General features: G+C 41.4%; 1 protein-coding gene across 3 annotated transcripts; it reads right to left on the bottom strand.

The window, feature by feature from the left end:
- Positions 1 to 4,387: 4,387 nt before the first annotated feature.
- hm13 (histocompatibility (minor) 13) lies at positions 4,388 to 19,850 on the bottom strand. Of its 3 annotated transcripts, XM_037772711.1 has the most exons (12): positions 19,402 to 19,849; positions 15,550 to 15,585; positions 13,131 to 13,229; positions 12,183 to 12,265; positions 12,006 to 12,094; positions 11,801 to 11,886; positions 11,069 to 11,194; positions 9,861 to 9,918; positions 9,488 to 9,608; positions 8,779 to 8,881; positions 8,135 to 8,220; positions 4,388 to 5,122 (listed from the first exon to the last, which is right to left on the bottom strand). In XM_037772711.1, the coding sequence occupies exons 1-12, from the start codon at positions 19,633 to 19,635 to the stop codon at positions 5,035 to 5,037; spliced, it is 1,209 nt and encodes a 402-aa protein (XP_037628639.1). In that variant the 5' UTR covers positions 19,636 to 19,849; the 3' UTR covers positions 4,388 to 5,034. The 3 variants fall into 3 exon arrangements, with proteins under 3 accessions (XP_037628639.1, XP_037628640.1, XP_037628641.1); XM_037772712.1 differs by lacking the exon at positions 15,550 to 15,585 and having other exon boundaries at positions 19,402 to 19,848; XM_037772713.1 differs by lacking the exons at positions 4,388 to 5,122; positions 15,550 to 15,585 and adding an exon at positions 6,569 to 6,743 and having other exon boundaries at positions 19,402 to 19,850.
- Between the last annotated feature and the right edge of the window lie 776 nt (positions 19,851 to 20,626).

Genomic DNA, 20,626 nt, shown 5'->3' with positions numbered 1-20,626 from the left:
AGCCGGAAGTACCATACCCATTCCGGGGTTTATTTCTTTCAGAATAAGTGTCTTCAGCACAGAAACTTAATTGTGGCCCCAACAACTTTTATGTAATTAAGTAAATAGTAAATTAATTTATACGTATACAAATGAATAAATTGATGTCCGATATGACAACACTTCTGGGCTTTTCTTTCAGAATAAAAGCATAACATTAAAGGTCAAAAGAAATTAAATCTAACAGAAAACTATTTTTTGCCCCCAAACTACAAAATAATTAAGCAAATGACAAACAAATCAACAAATAAGTAAATTAATAAATGAATGTCCGATATGACAGCTGAAATTCTAACAACACTTTGGTTTTTTTTCAGAATTAAAAGCATAACATTAAAATGTCAAAAGCACTAAAATCTGACAAAAAAAATGTTTTGCCCCCAAACTATAAAATAATTAAGCAAATGACAAACAAATTAACCAAGAGTTCCGAGTTTGGCTCTACCTCCGCCGGCAGCCGGAAATACGATACTACTTCCAGGAATTATTTTTTTTCAGAATAAGTGTCACGTCTTCAGCACATATATCTGTCCAGAAACTTAATTTTTGCTCCTTCAACTTTTATGTAATTATGTAAATAACAAACTAATTCATACATATACAAATTAATAAATTAATGTCTGATATGACAGCTGAAATTCTAACAACACTTTAGGGCTTTTTTTTTCAGAATAAAAGCATAACATTAAAGCAAAAATGTTTGTAACTTCTTACACGTATAAATCACCTAGGTCGGTGTCCCATACGCGCAAGACTCCAACACAAACTACACGGAAGCACCAAAATCGCAAAGTTATATCTAGTGAAGCCCGTCTGTTAAACAGTGTTGGCCGTGGACGGAGGACGCGGGGGAGACTGTAGCTTTGGTCTCCAGGGCCGGAGTCTCTGCTGTACTCTGCTCCTCTGCCTGCCTTCACTCAGCTCGCTCCACTCTCACGTGCATGCGTGCACACTACACAATGCAGAAGACTTTGTAGCTCTGAGAATATCTAGTGAATGTACAGAGGACGTTTGTGCAGAAATAAATGCTGCAGCTCCTCCAGACCAACAGAGGTTTCCTGTATCTTTTGAAGTGACGGGGCTCCGCAGCGAGAAACGTTATCGCCATAGAACCCATTTCTTATTCATACATCTTGAGGTCAGAGGTCAAGGTACCCCTTTGAAAATGGCCATGACAGTTTTTCCTCGCTAAAATTTAGCGGAAGTTTGGAGCGTTATTCAAGCTAGTATGACATATGGTTTTCTAGTTTCATATAGTATCTGTACATTCACTCTAAAACTGAACTTGCTACAACCTCTGAAAGACAGTTGGGATTGCCTGCGAGTCTCAAGGAGGTTAAACGTGGAGTTCCTCAGGGATCTATTCTAGCTCCTCTGTTGTTCTCTAAACACTGCATTTACTTTAAACATGCAACTCAGTTACACTGAAAAATAATGTCCTTATTTGGAAACCACTACTAAATATTTCTAAAAGCAAGCATATTAACTGGGTCGACATATTACTGAACAATTTAAAAACATTTTAGTTTTGCAACTAAATGTAGATGAAAACACTGGATTTATGCATCAAAGAACAAGACTGACTCAGAGTTATGCTTCTCTATACGGTGATCAAAACACCAAAAAGTTTATTGCAAATAAAATAGATACAGTCGGGGCCGTAGAACGACCTCCTGCACAAATGCAACCAGAGAGAGAGAGAGAGAGAGAGAGAGAGAAAGAAAAACAAAAAACATTTCAGGTACATTATATTTAAAATGATGAGGGGCTACTGAACGTCACTGAGCTGAATATGAGCATGGTATTTCTATTTCTTTTCATGTTTTACATCAAAATACAAAACTGTGCATCTCTTAATAAAGCAACGACATCAATTTACATCGAGAATATTAATGTGAGGCTGAATACGTCCAGTCAGAGCGGCTTTTCTCAAGCATCTAAAAACTGTATAAGATCTGTTCTGCATTTTTAATCTGTGATGAGCAAGACTTCAACATTAACACACACCAAACGTTTGTGAAACCCGCATGGTGTCCTGGAGAGGATTGACTTCTAATTAAATAAAGATTACTTAATTCAATTAATAAAAAGTACAAAAAATTGTGAATTCTGTGATAAAGTCAATATTATGAAGGGCCAGATTTTTTTTTACCATCTAAATTTGAACTTTTATTTTGAAATAATGACTATAATGGGCCACTATGCATTATGGGAAATATAGTTTCCAGCAGTTTTTGGCACTTGACCCATCCAAGGGGCTAATAGTGAGGATATCTCGTCTTCTGCTGCTTTAATTTTGACCATTTTCGTTTTTATCCGTCTCTCGTCAGTCACCCATCTTTACATAAATCTTTATTAAATCGGCGGAGTCGCCCTTTAATATAAAAAATCTGACAAATTCTGACATTTTTCTACTAATTCTAAATTCAGTCACACAGCAAAATGCCCAAATGCCATTATATAACTGTCCAATTAATAAAAAGTAGTAAAAATGGTAATTCTGTGATAAAGTCAATATTTTGAAGTCAGATTTCTTTAAATCTCAGAAGACTTTTCTCCCCAAATTCTTCTGACAACTTTTGCCATCTAAATTTGAACTTTTATTTTGACATAATGACTTAAAATTGACTTTAAAGAGCCACTATGCATCATGGGAAATGTAGTTTCCAGCAGTTGTTTTTTTTAACTCGACCCGTAATAGGAACTAAGAGTCAGGATATCTCGTCTTCTGCTGCTTTAATTTTGACCATTTTTGTTTTTATTCGTCTCTTGTGAGTCACCTAACTTTACAATAGTGCAATATCAAATTGCTGGAGTCGCCCTTTAATATAAAAAAATCAGATTTTTAGCAATACATTCTGACATTTCTCTACAAATTCTGAATTGCATCTTAGAATTCAGTCAGCGCAAAAGTGATTTTTGCACATCTGTATTAAGACAGGAGAATAAATCCAAAAAACAGCTTCTGCACTGTCAACTCTTTTGGTAAATTTATTGAGCTTTAGCTTCAGTCCAGTGATGTTTGTCATGTTCAACAAAGAGAACGCTTGTGGAGAAACCCTGAAGCTCCTTGGCTCATTCTCACAGCTTATTGGACGAGGAGGCCACGGGGCCCGGCCCTTCGCAGCCTCTCCACCAATAAGATCTGGGAATGAGGACTGGAAATATTCAGCAGAGGAGGTTCAGTCTGCCTCCTCCTCCCTTTACGCCTCTCCTCACACTCCTCTCACAGACCAGAACTTTAAGACCGAAAACAAATGTACGGATTGTTTAACCAGACAGGTGACCACTCACCTGTCCGGTCTGCTTAAAGGACTCTGAAGAACCAGAACTATTAGAAAGGAGCTGAGTCTGAGGAAAACATTTGATCCCTTTGGTTTGCAGCTACAGCTGTTGTCCATTTAAGTTTTGTGCATGCTCTAAAACATTCCCACCTTTCAGGTATAACACAGTTATTATTAAGAGCACAACATGTGCTCTGGATAAATGAACCATAACAGTGCCTGATCATAAGTGGGATTTATTTCCTGGCAAGCAGCGGGACAGAACTGGTTCACACGTACAGTCAGTATTTAGACAGGTGGGTTTAAAAACACAGTACAGCTTTTAAACAAATAACTGTATTACAATCAAAAACTTCTAACTGGATTTTTCATCTTAAAATTCTGGCCTTTAACAAGAAACAATAAAACAAAGTAAAACCGAACCAACAGAAAACACTGACGTGAGAAAGCAGAAGGCAGAATGAGCGGCGGCCCGGCGCCAAATAAACTACGATGTGAAGAAACCCAGAGACAAAGAACCACGCCTGGATGACTGAAAGTAACAGCGGTGCGTCAGTTTGAGAAGTCACACCGTGGAATATACGAGCTCAGGTACCCGGAGGATTTAAATTAATCGTGGTTCTTTGTTTGGAGGCTTTGAAGACAAAGAAAACAAAAGAAGCGCTTGTTGTATCATGTGGTTTCTCCACTTTTGAGGCTGTTTAAAGACTAAACCAAACGCTCCTTCAAGCAGTGAGTCTAAAGGTGTGTTCAGACCGCGATTTTCCTGACGTCACCGACAATCAGAAATGGAGGACAACTTATTGTCGCCGTCTGTGACATGGATCTATAAAGTAGTGCCGTCAAAGTTAACGCGATAACGCAAATTCTGTTTAACGCCACTAATTTCTTTAACGCAACTTGAGATTATTAGGTTGTAACAGGCTCAGTTTTACAGCTAGAGTGAAGATACATGTATCATATGAAAATCCAAGGAATCCATTGGTAGCAACCATGTCCTACTAGCTTGTCGGGAAGGAGGCTAAATAACGCTACAAACTTACACTAATATTTTGGCGAGGAAAAACTGTCATGGCCATTTTCAAAGGGGTCTCTTGACCTCAAGATATGTGAATAAAAATGGGTTCTATGGGTACCCACGAGTCTCCCCTTTACAGACATGATCACTTTATGACAATCACATGCAGTCTGCTAACCAAGTTAGCACAAACGTTGGTCGTTAAGGGTGAATACTTGTAACGCAAGGCAAAAATCCGCTTTGCGTTTGGTCTGAACACACCTCCTGGTCCATCTGATCCAACAAGCTGCAAAAACACACAAGATGTTCTGATGCTGTTGGTACTGATTCTACAAACTGCTGGACAAAGTTTAACTGTAATAAAACCAAGACGACACTCGCTGGGCGCTGTGTGTTCCTGTGTGAGAGCAGCGTAGAGACACGGAGAGGAATCATGGTAGGCACCGAGTCTGTAACCAAACAACCACCACCACCGGTTAGCACGACAGCAGCCGTTACCATGGAGACCAGCGGCCGTTCCCGCGCTTATCAGAGACAGACAACGTTTGGCTACGTGAGCCCCGTTTCCCCCCCGGCGACAAACAGGAAGTAGGAGAGGCGGGAGGGGGAGGGGCTTCAGTGAAATGTGGTGGCAGCAGGCTGGATGAGGCGTTTGAGGAGGAGGGGGGGGGCAGGGAGGGGCAGCGAGGGATGCTATTGGTCCTTCTTCTCCGATTCCGAGTCCTCTTTAGCCTCTGTAGCCTCTGTAGCGTCTGTGTCCTCGGGAGGGGTCTCCTCGTACCTGGAGAGGAGGAGGAGGAAGAGGAAGAGAGAGGAGGAACAGGAGGAGGAAGAGAGAGAAACAAATGCATCATCATAAATGTTTCCATTTTCAGTGTAAAATCATCCATCAGCAGAACTTCCTTCACTTCTGCAGGATTATTTTCAGTAATTGCAAACATTATTTAAAGACCCCCTCAAGTGTATTTTGGCATTTCTATGATATTCCAACTAAGTTGATTAGCAACACTGTTTGCTTAATTTTGTGCTCAAAGTAAAAAAATAAAAAGAAGATTGTTGGTAAAATGTGAATATTATGTATGACTATAGTAGAAGCTGCAGGTCAAAGGTCATCCTCCAAGCTGCAGGTGGACTCATGTTAGTTTGAGCAAACTGATAAATCTGAGGCTGAAGAGTTGTTTATTCTGCTGTCTGCTTGTAGTTGTTGTGGTGGTTGTGATAGTTGTAGTTGTTGTGATGGTTGCTGTGGTTGTGATGGTTGCTATGATTGTGGTGATTGTGGTGATTGTAGTGGTTGCGATGGTTGTGGTGGTTGCGATGGTTGTGGTGATTGTAGTGATTGTGATGGTTGTGGTGGTTGTAGTGATTGTAGTGATGGTTGTGGTGGTTGTAGTGATTGCGATGGTTGTGGTGGTTGTAGTGATGGTTGTGGTGGTTGTAGTGATTGCGATGGTTGTGGTGGTTGCGATGGTTGTGGTGATTGTAGTGATTGTGATGGTTGTAGTGGTTGTAGTGATTGTAGTGATGGTTGTGGTGGTTGCGATGGTTGTGGTGATTGTAGTGATTGTGATGGTTGTGGTGGTTGTAGTGATGGTTGTAGTTGTTGTAGTGATTGTAGTGATGGTTGTGGTGGTTGTAGGGATTGCGATGGTTGTGGTGGTTGTAGTGATTGCGATGGTTGTGGTGGTTGTAGTGATTGTAGTGGTTATGGTGGATGTGGTGGTTGCGGTGGTTGTAGTGATTGCGATGGTTGTGATGGTTGTAGTGATTGTAGTGGTTGTGGTTGTTGTAGTGATTGCGATGGTTGTGGTGGTTGTAGTGGTTGCGATGGTTGTAGTGATTGTAGTGATGGTTGTGGTTGTTGTAGTGATTGCGATGGTTGTGGTGGTTATAGTGGTTGCGATGGTTGTAGTGATTGTGATGGTTGTAGTGGTTGTAGTGATGGTTGTGGTTGTTGTAGTGATTGCGATGGTTGTGGTGGTTGCGATGGTTGTAGTGATTGTGATGGTTGTAGTGGTTGCGATGGTTGTGGTGGTTATAGTGGTTGCGATGGTTGTGGTGGTTGCGATGGTTGTAGTGATTGTGATGGTTGTAGTGGTTGTAGTGGTTGCGATGGTTGTTAAGGTGGTGACACACAGACGGCCAGGTGAATGAGGGGATGACAGCACTGGTTAACAGGCTGATTACCTGCCCAGGTGAGACAGGAGGGGGCGGGGGGAGTAAAGAGAGAGGGGCGGGGCCTCTACATGGCGGTGGGCTGTAACCGTCTGCGACGGGGGGAGGAGCCTGTCGCCATAGAGACTGCATCCATGGAGCTAGCCAGGCTGGCGGGTGAGCCGCTGACAGTTGGGAAGGAAGTGAGCCTGGGAGAGCCAGGGAGAACTTCCTCTGACGACTCATAGCTAACCACGGGGGAGACGAGGGAGGAGAGGGGGAGGATGGATGGAGGAGAAAATCAGAAAAAGAAAGGTGATAAAAATGAAAGAAAACAGGGAGGAGAGAAAGAGAGAGAGAGAATGTGTAAGTTTTAATCTTAAACTCTAAAGTTAATAAAAGCTACTACAGAGTTCTGCTGTTAAAATATTATAGAGACGAGAGGGATGGAGGAGGAAGAGAGAGTAGGATGAGGATGAAGGAGAGGACGAGAGAATGAGACAGAAAAGGAGGAGGAGGAGGAAGAGAGAGGAGGAGGAGAGCAGAAAAGGAGAAGGAGGAGAGAGGAGGATGGAGAGGAGGAGGAACAGGGAGGAGGCAGAAGAGAGAGAGGAGGAGGAGGAAGAGAAAGAGAGAGGAGGAGGACGAAAGAGGAAGACAAGAGAGGAGGAGGAAGAGAGAAGAAGAAGAAGAGGGGAGGTGGTGACGGAGCAGAGGAGGCGAGAAGATGGCAAGAAAAGAAAGGAAGAGGAGTAAGAGAGGGAGCTGATGAGGACAAGTGATGGAGGGACTGAACGAGGTGTTGGGAAACTAAATGATGATGATGATGAGGAGGAGGAAGAGGAGGAGGAGGAGGATCTCAATGTCAATCAAAGACGTCACCTTGACGACAAAGAACGTATATTGATAAGAAGTGAAAGTCAATTGTTCGTGCCATTGCAACGTCAGCGCCCAGCAGCAAAGCTACGCTTCCGCCATTTTGGACTGAAAGCGACTACCAGACGCCAGTAAAACGTGGTTGAAAAACGATGCAATCTGGTTGCCATGGTAATGAATTACGTCTGACTATTAACCACACCCCCATTCCCTGTTTGAGAAAGAATGTTAACTAAAAAACAGGAAGTAAAACTGGCTGGAGGAGGACTTTAACATTTTTATAATTATTTTTCACTTATAGACAGATTTCCATCACAGTCGCAGTCAGTCTGTTTCCGTACTTAATAAAATTTAACTTTTACAGATGTTTCTCTTGTTTCAGGCAGGTTGAGGCTGAAGAGTTGTTTAATCTGCTGTCCAATCACACAGCAGTAGTTTATTTTTTGCAAAGAGCAAATCATGTGATCAAAAAGGCTTCACTTCAACCAAACCGACCAATCAGCTGAGAGATTTCAACGCACAGACCATTGAACCTACACATCATAACATCAGGAGTTACTAATGAATTCTATTGTAACGAATAATATATTTCATTATTTTAGTATTAAAACCAAGAAAATGCTTTTTTAACTCAACTACAAAAGTACCTAAAAGATCCAACGATTTTTGACTAATTTAGAAGAACTGAGATGTCGTTATCCCACCAGTTCTTCTTGGAAAGTAGACTGAATTGCAACAAACAAATCATCACATGGTCACTCACCTGAACATCTCTGTGAGCTCTCCTTTGAGCAGTGCTACGACGACGGGGAAGCCGATGCAGGCCGGGACCAGGTAGAGCAGAGCGGGCTGCAGACAGACCGACAGACAGACAGGTTAACATCCAGCAGATAGACAGACAGGCTCAGCCTCCTCTGTGGCCATATTATTGTAGAACTACAGCTGTCAAATTCAACGTGACAATAACACTTTAACGCAAATTTGTTATAACGCCACTAATATCTTTAACGCAACTTGTGACTTTTAGGTTGTAGCGGGCTCAGTTTTAAAGCTAGAGTGAAGATACTGGTATCATATGAAACTAGAAAACCTAAGGAATCCATTGGTATGTATATGTATGTAAAACATGTGTCATTAATTTCTGATAAATCACGATTAACTTGTTAATTGATTTCCAGTAATAAATATATACAAAGGGCTGTCAATCGATTACAATATTTAATCGTGATTAAACACATGATCATCAATCAGATTTGTCAAGTATTTAATACTCTTATCAACATGGGAGTGGGCAAATATGCTTGCACGTGTGACAACTGTTTCATCAACACAGGATATTGATGACATTTTGGCCATGAAAGGCTGAATAGTTTCACCAAAATGTGGCTTTGACCCGTTGCCTCGTACCTGTGCGTGTTTGAAGGTGTGCATGACGAAGATGGTGAGGCCCAGTCCGAAGATGTAGGCCAGGAAACTGGAGTAGAAGTACGTCCTGCTGTTCTTCTTTAGGCTGCAGGAAGAAAAATCTCATCATCATCATCATGAGGAACATTAAACCTCCAAATCTACCTCAGCCAAAGAGAGAGACAACAAAGAACAAAAGATGGAGGCAGAGAAGAAGAAAGAAAAAAAACATATAGATTGGGAGCAAAAACATAACTCAATTTCCTCCCCGAGGATCTATAAAGTATTTCTGATTCTGATATTTATTTGCTTGCCGGAGAGAGGGAAGTTCGTCCCGAAGTGGCCGCTGTATTTATACCCTACACCTTAAAGGAGGTGCTTCATTCAGCTGGGAGTGTGACTACAATCAGAGTTCAGGAAGGGTGAAGGGCCGGATTAGAATTGGGCCAGTGACACTCGCCACTCGCCAGATCGGGCGGGTGTTACTTGACGAAGATGAAGAAAGAGGAGCGAGAAGAAGAAAGAGGAGCGAGAGAAGGAGAAGGAGAAGGGTGTTACCTGACGAAGATGAAGAAGGAGAAGGAGAAGGAGAAGAAGAAAGAGGAGAGAGAGAAGGAGAAGGAGAAGGGTGTTACCTGACGAAGATGAAGAAGGAGAAGGAGAAGGAGAAGAAGAAAGAGGAGAGAGAGAAGGAGAAGGAGAAGGGTGTTACCTGACATCGAAGCGCAGCAGCAGGGCGATGAAGATACCTGGGATGACGATGTCACCCAGACCCAGCATGGCAAAGTTACTGGCTTCAAGTCCTCTCTCCAACAAGTCCTGAGGAAACACCACTGGAGGAGGGAGGGGGAGAGAAAGAGAGGGAGGGGGAGAGAGAGAGAGAGAGGGGGAGAGAGAGAGAGAGAGAGAGATAATGAAAATAAAACAGTGCGTCTGAAATGAGCTTTGTGACGGGATGTTTCATGGTGACCAGCAGAGACTAAAAATAACCACAGACGTGAGCACTGAGGCGGTGACTCATGTATCCAGAGAGAGTCGTGTTGATATTCAGAACCTGTAGAAACAACTGTTTCTCACATACTTACATTTGATTGGTGCTTCAAAGGACTTGGCAACTGTTACCATGACGTTGGTCCCAAACACCTGGAGAGAGAATCAGAATACAGATGCAACGGTGAGTTCAGGTGCTGCTGAGTTATTGTTAAAGACCATCTTTTAAAAGGCACTCACAAACCGTGGAGTAAACCTTATTTATTAAATTTAATTTCCATTGTCTCTGTTAGCAGTGTTGCTGTTTTTTCACTGTTACCTGCTGGCCACAGGCTTAAGCCCGGGACACACAGGTGTCCCAGGCAGCGTGTGGCGGCTGAGGAACCTGTTGTTTTTTATTTCAGCGTCCATGTTAACAGGTCAGCTGCGTCTCTTCTAGAGATTCGAGGTCTCGCCTATTTCTACTGTGAGCTGCACGGTTCACAGCAACAACAGACAGTGAAAATGATCTTTTGACAGTATATTGACATCATACCAGCAACATTACTACAGCTTTAATGTCTGTTTCTGTAGAATATGTCACAGACATGAAAAAAAAGAAAAGATTTATTTTTAAATCAACACACATACATTTCAAAATAAAAGCGCTCAAGCGTTTTTTTTTGCTTTGGACAGAATTTCTTCATTTGTCAATACAAGGCTTTTATTCTGAAATATTTACAGGACAATGTTGTAGAAAATGCAGTGACAGGCACGGCTCTATGAATAAAGTACGGGGTTTAAATGGTGGATTATTGCTATTATTTACAAATGAGCACACACTTTTTAACCCTTTTCTGTCTAAAATAAATATAAATGACATTTATGATGAAATGAAATGGCTATTATGAAAGGCAAACTCTATGTAGAAAGAACGGACGCCACACGCGTGAACCACGCAGCAGTTCAGCGAGGTAGCCGCCACGCACTGCTCATGCGGGCAGTGTGTCCCCGCCGTCAGCCGTCGCAATGTCAAGAGCCGTGCAAAGGCAATAGAAATCCTCCCAATCTCACATTTAGCACCTTTAATTGTTACTGGTGATATTAATGAACGTTTTTGCAGAATAACATATCACCCATCGGTCTCCACTCGGCTGGTTTACCGCAGTTTATTTACAGGAACCAATCAGAGCAATACGTTCTTTGTGATTCTTAGTTTAACTCATTTTGTAACTTGATTGATGTTAAATAAATACTGAACTGTAGAATAATAGACATGTAGTGTTTTTATTGTGAGTGAATGTGTGTTAAAAAGTCATCTCACCCAGAAGACGTCGTAGACGAACAGCCCCCCCAGCAGGATGCAGCCGGTACTGACGTTGTTCAGGTGGAGCAGCTCCACTCCATTCAGGGCAAATGCCAGCCCAAACAGGTTATTGGCTATCCAGTGCTGTGATGTCACAAAACAGAGACAGGTTATTGTCTATTTAAACTGTGACGTCACATGATCTACTGTTAGTCCAGACAGGTATGTGATTGGTTATCCAGTACTGTGACATCATAGAAACAGTTGTGGTCACAAAAACATAAATATGATGTCAGCGCTCTGCAGCTCTGTGATGTCATGACTAGGGCTGCACAATTAATCAAAAAACTATCGAAATCGCAATATGGCCTCCTGTAATTTTCAAATCGCAGGATGAGGAGGGAATCACAATATTTGTTAAAGGTGAAATGTGTCTCAAAATACCATTTTAAATTAAATATTGTGGTGCTGCAGAGATGTCCTGGCCTACACATCACATTCTACTGAAGACTTAAGAAAACATCTTTGTTTGGTTCAGATCCCCGCAACAATCACACCATAATCATTTTAATATGCTTTTTGATGAAAATGAGAATAATTATGTAAAAATTATCATCAAAATATCAGTCAAAATAATTAGTTACTTTTCAAAATCTTTCAGCGCTAGTCGTGAGGACAGTTGTCACTAACAATAACAGCTGAAGATATTACATATCTACCTAATATATCTAATATAACCTTTAACTTTACCTTTTTGAGCAGGTACCAGACTCCCACCACGCTGCTGATGACTAGACACACCAGGTTCTTGGTGTCAAACTCATAGTTGACTATTTCTGCAGAGAGAAGGAGAGACGTGGGTCGGAATTATATTGGTCAGATGTAAATTTTATTAACATCAAAATCAAAGGTTAACTGGTAAACAGTGTTTCCAGTGTTGGGCAGCAGGTCTCACCTTCTTTAGACTCTTCGGAGCCCTGAGTGAAGAGCAGCTGGAACTGCTTGTTTGAGAAAGAATCAGGAAAGATTCTCGTCATCAGAGGACTGAGAGACAGAAACAAGAAGAGTGAATCACCTTCAACATCAATGTCATGATTTTTTATATTTCCCCAACACATACATCGTGATTTACCTCATAGTGTGAGACAGAGCCAGGACGCCCAGCCCAAAGAAGTAGATGGACAGCAGCATGTTGATGTACTCTTGAGAGAATACCTGCATCAGAACACACATCACACATTAAACAGAGTGAGCTGGACTCATTTATCCAAACCCTCGCTACACGAGGCCTCTGGAGCATACCTGCCAACATTGAGATCTTAAAAAAGGGAGGATTTCAAAACCAAAGCGGGGGGTCTGGGGTCTTTCCCCCAGGAAACTTTGTTTCCTGCAATCTGGTGATTTTAAAAGAATGAAAATAACAAAATAATAAGTACACTGCAACAGCATTTTCTGTTCAACATTTGATTTTAACTTTAATTCTCAGGAAAGAAAACTGAATAATTCGCCCCTCTGGTGTGAACTTGGCGTGTGAATTTCTGGCATAAACTAATATTCATCCGTTTTCATTTATTTTTGCCCCTGCTTGAATATTTCTTTCTCTTAGTTCTCTCACTCACTGAAGGTCCTTTCAGACACAACGCGACAACGGCACCACTGTGCTCTGAAACCCGTTATTTCTAACCGCTTGCGCCGCGCCACGACGTCTTTGCCCTGCAGAGACCAAAGCCCAAATTTGGGCACTGCACGCTGTGACGGACGCAGCTTAAGCATGAGCTCAAACTGCGCTGTGTCGTGAGCATAGACTGCTCCCTTTTGCCAGGAAACGACAGTTGGTGTAGCTCTATTGTCGTCCAGGTGGAAAGGGTAGGGATTATACACACTGTTCAGTTCCAGAAACAGGCTAAGATAACGAAAAGGAAAAAAAAGTGTGAAAATCTGCTATAAAATCGGGAGAAATATGGGAGAATTGTGACTACAGGGAAACCGGGAGAGGGCGATGAAAAACGGGAGTGTCCTGGAAAAATCAGGAGGGTTGGCAAGTATGTCTTGGAGGATGGCTGAGGAAACCCTGTGTTACCTTGAAGAAGAGGTAGAGCCCAAAAAGAGTGCAGCTGGCGATGATGGGAAACCTCGCTGCGTCTCGACTGGTGATCGTTTCTGGCATGTCTGATGCATTCTGGGAGGAGAGAGAGAGAGAGAGAGAGAAACAGAGAAGATGGGAAGCAATGTGTCATTAGAAAGAGAGGGATGCTGTGGCTTTCAGTGTTTATGTAAAAAACAACTAGTTAACTCAAAACAATACAAACTCCATTTCAGTTAGTTAAAACCAAGAAACACGCTGAGTTCAGTCCTGAAATAGGCTCAGACTAGTTTACCTGAACAGGATCTAGTTTAGTCTAAAAGAACATAACACTGGCGGATTTCCATCAGCAGCCTGAGCTTCATGTATTTAGATAGAAAATGATTCTACTCTGCGTCGACGACAATGTTTACCGTGTAGTACTAATTGTTAAAAAGGACAATTTTGTTTATAAAGACTTGTGTATGGAACCATCATTTCTATCAGTGACATTAACACTGACTGTGTTTACACGCACAAAATATTCAGGTTTTTGTCCTTATTCCTAAAAAGACAACATTCCTACTAAGCTGTTGACATGACTAATGAAACTGAATATTCCACTTATATTCCTGTTGACATGCAGCTGTGCATACTCTGATTAACGTAAAACACCTCAGACGGCGTTGTGATATTTGTGCATATCCAAAAACCTGTTGATGTCCAAGTCTTTCATAATGTTTAAAAGTAGCTGTGTTCATGTCAAGACAAGCTCCTGACAATCAGAACATTCTTTAAATAGTCCGTTACACTCTGCAAATCATATCATACATCCCTCAAGAAGTAAGCAGCCTCCATGAAGAATAGCCCTTTTTACACCAGACTTTCCGGTCCACTGACTCAGACCGCCCCTCCACATCCGCCAGACCAGTCACAATAATCAAACTCACCGTATATTATATAGACACAATTTGTTCAATACTCAGCCAAACTAATTTTTTCACTGTCTCTAATTAAAAGATGCTGTTTTACTAAAATTTTGAATTGAATTTTACTGTTTTCTTGTGCAATATGTCTGGGTGGCAAATTCCATTCAATCATAGCTCGATACATGGCCATATGTTTGATTGCATTAGTCCAGTTCAGTCCAGTAAAGAGAACGGAGCTGACGGGAGAGCTAGCAACGCACTTGGAGAAGTTAGAGGAAGTATACATGTGTGACTACGTCTGGTTTTCAAAATAAGGTGTTAACAAAGGGAACTGTATATACAAAATACATATATGGAAATAAGATTGATTGTAAGATTGATTATATTCACCAGAAGTATAAAACATGACATGTTCCTTATAAATTAAAAAGAAAATGCCACTAATTTGTGAGGGAAAACGTTTTTATTCTTTGATTTTTGGGCTGCTGGAAAAAATGTAATAAATAATTCCAGACAATGATCCCGATATATTTGACTTCAGGACATCTCTGACTACATACTACATAGTAAAAGTCCCTAGAAGTGTATGATTCAACTTTTTCCCATGGTCTAGTGTAAAAAACGTTGACAAAAAAAATCACAATAAATCGCAATTACCAATCGCAATACTTGTAGAATGGCAATACTTAAAAATCGCAATACATATCGAATTTGGCACCCAAGTGTCGAGATAGTATCGAATCGGGAAATAGGTGAATCGACCCAGCCCTATTTGTAGGCGAACGTTTCACTGGCGTCCGGTAGTTGCTTTCAGTCCAAAATGGCAGAAGCGCAGCTCTGTTGCTGGGCGCTGACGTTGCAATGGAACGACCAACTGGCTTTCACTTCTTATCAATATACGTTCTTTGGTAAAACACTTTCTCTGACATCGCTCCACTTCACACATTACATCTGAATGAATTGCGTGTTTGAACTTGGCTTTTTGAAAACTGCCAGCCTCAGTTTCCAGGTGAGTAAATCACTGAGTGCTCATGCTGTCCTTCTACACTCTGCTGCTGTTACCAAAGACACAAACAGACAGAGACGGACAGGAAGTCCCTGAGAGAGAAGCTTGACAGTCACCTCTATCTATATTCTTCTCCATCTACTCCCCCGAGAGACAAACTGGGACAGAGGAGAGGAAAGGGAAAGAAAGGGAGATGATAGTGAAGGCAAAAGGAGATGAGGACAGAAGGAGGAAGAGGATCCTTGTTGCTGCACTAAAAGGTGAGCACTGTCTTGAATTAAGCGTTCAGTCAATCAGTGACTAAACTAGTACAACCTCATGTTCCAAAGCAACTAAATATAAAGCGTACAAACACCTCATGCAGAAGAGTTTTAACGAACTACAACTCCTGAGTGTCTCTGTAGCTGCTGCAAGCTCCACTATTCACTACTCACTGTTAGTGAGTGAACTCTGTGTATTTACTGATGTGTTAGTGCTGTGAACAAGCGTCCGTTATACTCACTCTGAACCCAGAATCGTAATCATTTTCTCCGAGCTCCTACAGACAGACAGACAGACAGAATGGATGGACAGACAGATGTGCACAGACAGACAGGGAAAGAGAGGGATCAGATCGGCAACAAAGAGGAGGACAGGAAGCAGGGCCCATAAATAAGAAATAGGAAACAAATCATCATCGTTGAATTCTGAGAGGAAAACAGTTTAAATGATTTTATGTTATTTGACCTCATTACAAAGATGGCCAACAGAAGAGAGAGAGACAGGAAGCACAAAGAGAGAAGGAGAGAAGAAGAAGAAGAAGAAGAAGAAGGAGGAGGATGATCTGCAACAAGGTTCAGGAGTCAGATTCAAGCCCAGTTACACCACTTCTGAGACAACACCTGAGCCAGTACCTGAGCCAACACCTCGGACAACAACAATACCCTTTTGTATTGGCCTCTGCTGGCCACCGTACACTCTCACTGTGAGCCAATTGTATTAAATCTATGGCAACAAGCCTGTATTCACTTATGATCAGGACCACATGTCGTCATGATGACTCACAAACAGACTCACAAGGTGAAAACAAAACCAGCATCTCTGTCGCAGCTGATGATAACATCCTCAGGCCTCAGAACTAAAGAGTTGAAGTCAACTCTCCTCCTTCTGTTTGTCGCCTTCGGCGATGATCATCATTAATTGAACTACCTGCACTACTGGTTCTAATGCACTCAACAGCTGCATATCAGTAAGGGATAATGTACAGCAAGCCGGTCATTGTTGTGAAAGAATCCCCTGACAGGACTAGCTGTACATTATCCCGCTTATTATTACACGGCTACTTACTTAAGAAGTCCGACATCAGAACTGCGGCCATAGCAACGGTCTGTTATAAAGAGATTACAGACCGCAGAACGATGTGATTGACCAATCAGAATCGAGCATTCAACAAAACTGTGTAGTAATAAAAGATAAATGATGGCCTAATTACTGCCAATTTAAATTCTATTATTTTTTCAATGAATCAATCTATCTATCTATATATATATATATAATTATTATTATATTATTGGTTTACAATTATTGATGCATTAAAGCTGAAGTAGGTGAGATTGGAGCAAATATGATTAAAGAAATGTTTTTATAAAACGGTCGCTATATCATGACAGTAGTACATGAACCAGTTAACCTCTGTGTCCTCCGGTGCTCCCAACGGCATCTGCAAGATTTCACAGACCGGAGGAAAACAAGCAGTAAGAGCTGATCTGAGGTCTGCTGTCCAGCTGCCGTCTATGAGAGGCAGCTGTCAATCACTCGTGAACTCCAACCAAACGGTCAAACTAGGCAGCGCTGATCAAATATGAATCAATGTTCTGTTACGTTAATGCCTATTTCTCTCCTCAAATGTTTTCAGAATCATCTTGTAGTGCACGGTTTAGCTGTAAAATGAGAAAGTTTGTGACGCCGCAGCCATTGTGAAATCTGGTGAAGGAACGCCAAGTTCAGCACAGCCAATAGGAACGCTCTCTCTGAAATGACCTGTGATTGGTCAAAGTCTCCCGTCACAGGCTAGATTTTCTAAAGCCTGAAAACAGAGCCATGAGGAGGAGCAGAAGTCTGGTTTCCTCTCAGAACACTTGAATTACAATATGCTGAAAGGTTATTATGGAATTTTTGCCCAATGATACCAAAAATATATACTGCCTACTGCCACTTTAACGTGTTCATCGCTTTTATGTTGCAGCTGGTAAAGGTGGAGCTCATTTTTTATATATTTCTAATATTATATATTGACATAAGTACAAGTACTTGAGTAAATGTTAGTTTAGTTACTTTCCACCGCTGTCAACCAGTTTCATCATCACAGTGACACCATCATCAGTTCCAGGCTGCAGACAGGATGTGGGACGGTTTAACCGTTTGCTTAAAGCTCAACTGCGCATGTTCACAAAACCCCCAGAAAAAAAGAGTGCAAATACATCCACTCTTGTACACGTCACACACACACACACAGTTACTGCTCTGTATTCAGCTACACGTCGACACCTGTCAGCCAGTTTAACCTCCTCCATCTCCATCATTGGTTTTTATTCCACAAATGTATTTAAATAAAATCATATATTTTTCTTTATCTGTGTATATATCTTGTTTTCTTTGTTCCTGGTTGTCTCTTTGTTAACCTGTGCAGGTGACTTATTCCCCAAGTGCTCCACAGACAGACTCAGGAAGGAGGACGGTCTGCAGGACAGATAATAATGCACACAGTGCACTTTCATAGACTAAGCTATTGGAGTTACCCTGCACTATACTCACTTTTAACAGTCTCTTCTGCACTATATTCACTTCTAACAGTCTCTTCTGCACTATATTCACTTTTTTAATAGTCGTGTATCACAGCTGTTACCCTGCACTATATTCAGTTTTAACAGTTTTCTTCATCTCCTTGTATTTTTATATCTGGTATATTTTTTTGTACTTTGCACTACTAACTTTTTTACTGCCTTTTTACTAACATGTTTTGCACTATGGAACTGTGATGCTGGAAACTTGAATTTCCCTCTGGATCAATAAAGTTGCTATGTATATATGTATGTAGTTATTTCTTCTCCAGTCAGGCTGCAGATTAAAGTGAGTTAGGTGCTCTGGGACTGAGGTGGAAGAAGTACTCAGATCTTTGACTTAAGTAAAAGTAGTAATACCACAGTGTAGAAATACTCAGTTATAAGTAAAAGCATTCAAAATCATACTCAAGTAAAAGTACTGAAGTATTAGCCTTTACAGTACAAAAAGTAAAAGTACTCATTATGCAGAATAATATATTACTACACTTTCATAGACTAAGCTACTGGAGTTACCCTGCACTAAATTCACTTTTAACAATCTCTTCTGCACTATATTCACTTTTTTAATAGTCCTGTATCACAGCTGTTAATCTGCACTATATTCAGATTAACAGTTTTCTTCATCTCCTTGTATTTTTATATCTGGTATATTTTTTTGTACTTTGCACTACTAACTTTTTTACTGCCTTTTTACTAACATGTTTTGCACTATGGAACTGTGATGCTGGAAACTTGAATTTCCCTCTGGATCAATAAAGTTACTATATATATATATATATATATATATATATATATATATATATGTATGTAGTTATTTCTTCTCCAGACAGGCTGCAGATTAAAGTGAGTTAGTTGCTCAGGGACTGAGGTGGAAGAAATACTCAGATCTTTGACTTAAGTAAAAGTAGTAATACCACAGTGTAGAAATACTCAGTTAAAAGTAAAAGCATTCAAAATCATACTCAAGTAAAAGTACTGAAGTATTAGCCTTTAAAGTACAAAAAGTAAAAGTACTCATTATGCAGAATAATATATTATTACACTTTCATAGACTAAGCTACTGGAGTTACCCTGCACTAAATTCATTTTTAACAATCTCTTCTGCACTATATTCACTTTTTTAATAGTCCTGTATCACAGCTGTTAATCTGCACTATATTCAGATTAACAGTTTTCTTCATCTCCTTGTATTTTCATATCTGGTATATTATTGTGTACTTTGTACTACTAACTTTTTTACTATCTATTCTTCTGGCCTGGTTCCTCAGCCAGGTGTGACAGCAGGTAAACAGTGTGGAGGAGGTGTATATAAACATCTGGTACACTACAGCAGCATCCCATCAGGAGTGACCAGCACCAGGACAAACCAGCAAACAGCACGAGCCCTTTGGTTACTAATGGCCCTTTAAAACAAACAGCACGAGCCCTTTGGTTACTAATGGCCCTTTAAAACAAACAGCACGAGGCCGCAGACACATCACAGAACCACCGAGGTCTGTTCCGTGTTGGGTGCTGCTGCAGCTGGACGTTACCTTGGATTTGGAGCAGGTGACGGACCGCAGAGCTCCGAAGAAGATGGGCAGCAGCGCCATGAACACCAGGCTGCCGTACGCCAGCGCCGTGCCCTGCGGAGAGGCCACGAACTTAGCCGTCGCGTTGAGCGCCGCCTCGGTCCCGTTGGAGTCGGTGGCGTTCAGGGCGTCCAGGATGGCGGCGGCGGCGGCCTCTGTGGCCGAGGAGGCCGGGATCTGCTCGGTGTCAGCCATGGTGGGTGTCTTCAGAGATGGGCTTCAGGGTAGAGGGGGGACCGCGGTGCAGTGCTGGAGAAGCGGCGGCGGCAGAGAGACGGACAGACGGGTGGAGAGGTGGAGGCTGCTGTGTGTTTCTCATTCATATAAACAAGAGATGCTGCTGCTGCAGTAAGGCCACGTTTCCTAAAACACTGAGCAGAGAGCAGGCTGCAGACAGGACGTCTCACTCTGCTGCTGTTTCCCGGCAAACCAGCTTATAGGTGCATTACCTGCCCCCTACTGGACTGGAGTGTGGAGCAGTAAAAAATAAATAAAATAAATAAAATAAAATAAAAAAATAAAAAACAAAAACAATAAAATAATAATATTGTTATTATTATTATAAATAATAATAACAATAATAATAATAATTATAATTAAATTCTCTCCATTATTCCTGTTGCCCTTAAAGGGACTGTTTGTAACTTTTTACACTTATAAATCTACCGTGTCGGTTTCCCATGCGCGCTTGCATGTGGCTACGCTGTTCAGACTCCCTGTGGACACGTACCATCAGACTCCAACACAAACTACACGGAAGCACCAACACCTCAAAGTTATATCTAGCGAAGCCCGTCTGTTAAACAGTGTAGAACGCGGTCGGAGGAGGCGGGGGAGACCGTAGCTTTGGTCTCCAGGGCCGGAGGCTCTGCTCCTCTGCCTGCTTGCCTTCACTCACACACCGCGCGCGTTCTCGCTCCACCTCACGTGCGTGCGCGCACACTACATACTGCAGAAGAGTTAGTTTAGCTCTGAGAATATTTAGTGAATGTACAGTGGACGTTTGTGCAGAAATAGGCGAAAAACCCACTGGGTTTATCTGAAGCCTCCACCCAGAGACAAGATTAATATAAAGAAATAATATGACTACGAAATAATGATAAACAATTAGGACAATATATATATATATGTATATATATATATAATAACAACAATAACAATACAGTAAATATATCAAAAAAGACGT

Source organism: Sebastes umbrosus, chromosome 6, assembly GCF_015220745.1.
Source record: "Sebastes umbrosus isolate fSebUmb1 chromosome 6, fSebUmb1.pri, whole genome shotgun sequence".
In the NCBI taxonomy this organism is placed as follows: domain Eukaryota; kingdom Metazoa; phylum Chordata; class Actinopteri; order Perciformes; family Sebastidae; genus Sebastes; species Sebastes umbrosus.
Note: the sequence above shows the minus strand (reverse complement) of the source record. Positions and strands in the feature narration are given on the sequence as shown.

Coding starts and splice junctions, on each gene's coding strand:
- hm13 (XM_037772713.1), bottom strand. CDS start 19,635: ATGGCTGACACCGAGCAGATCCCGGCCTCCTCGGCCACAGAGGCCGCC. Junction 13,230..19,401: donor TCACCTGCTCCAAATCCAAG/GTAACGTCCAGC, acceptor CTCTCCTCCCAG/AATGCATCAGACATGCCAGA. Junction 9,919..11,068: donor TCGTCTACGACGTCTTCTGG/GTGAGATGACTT, acceptor TTCTCTCTCCAG/GTGTTTGGGACCAACGTCAT.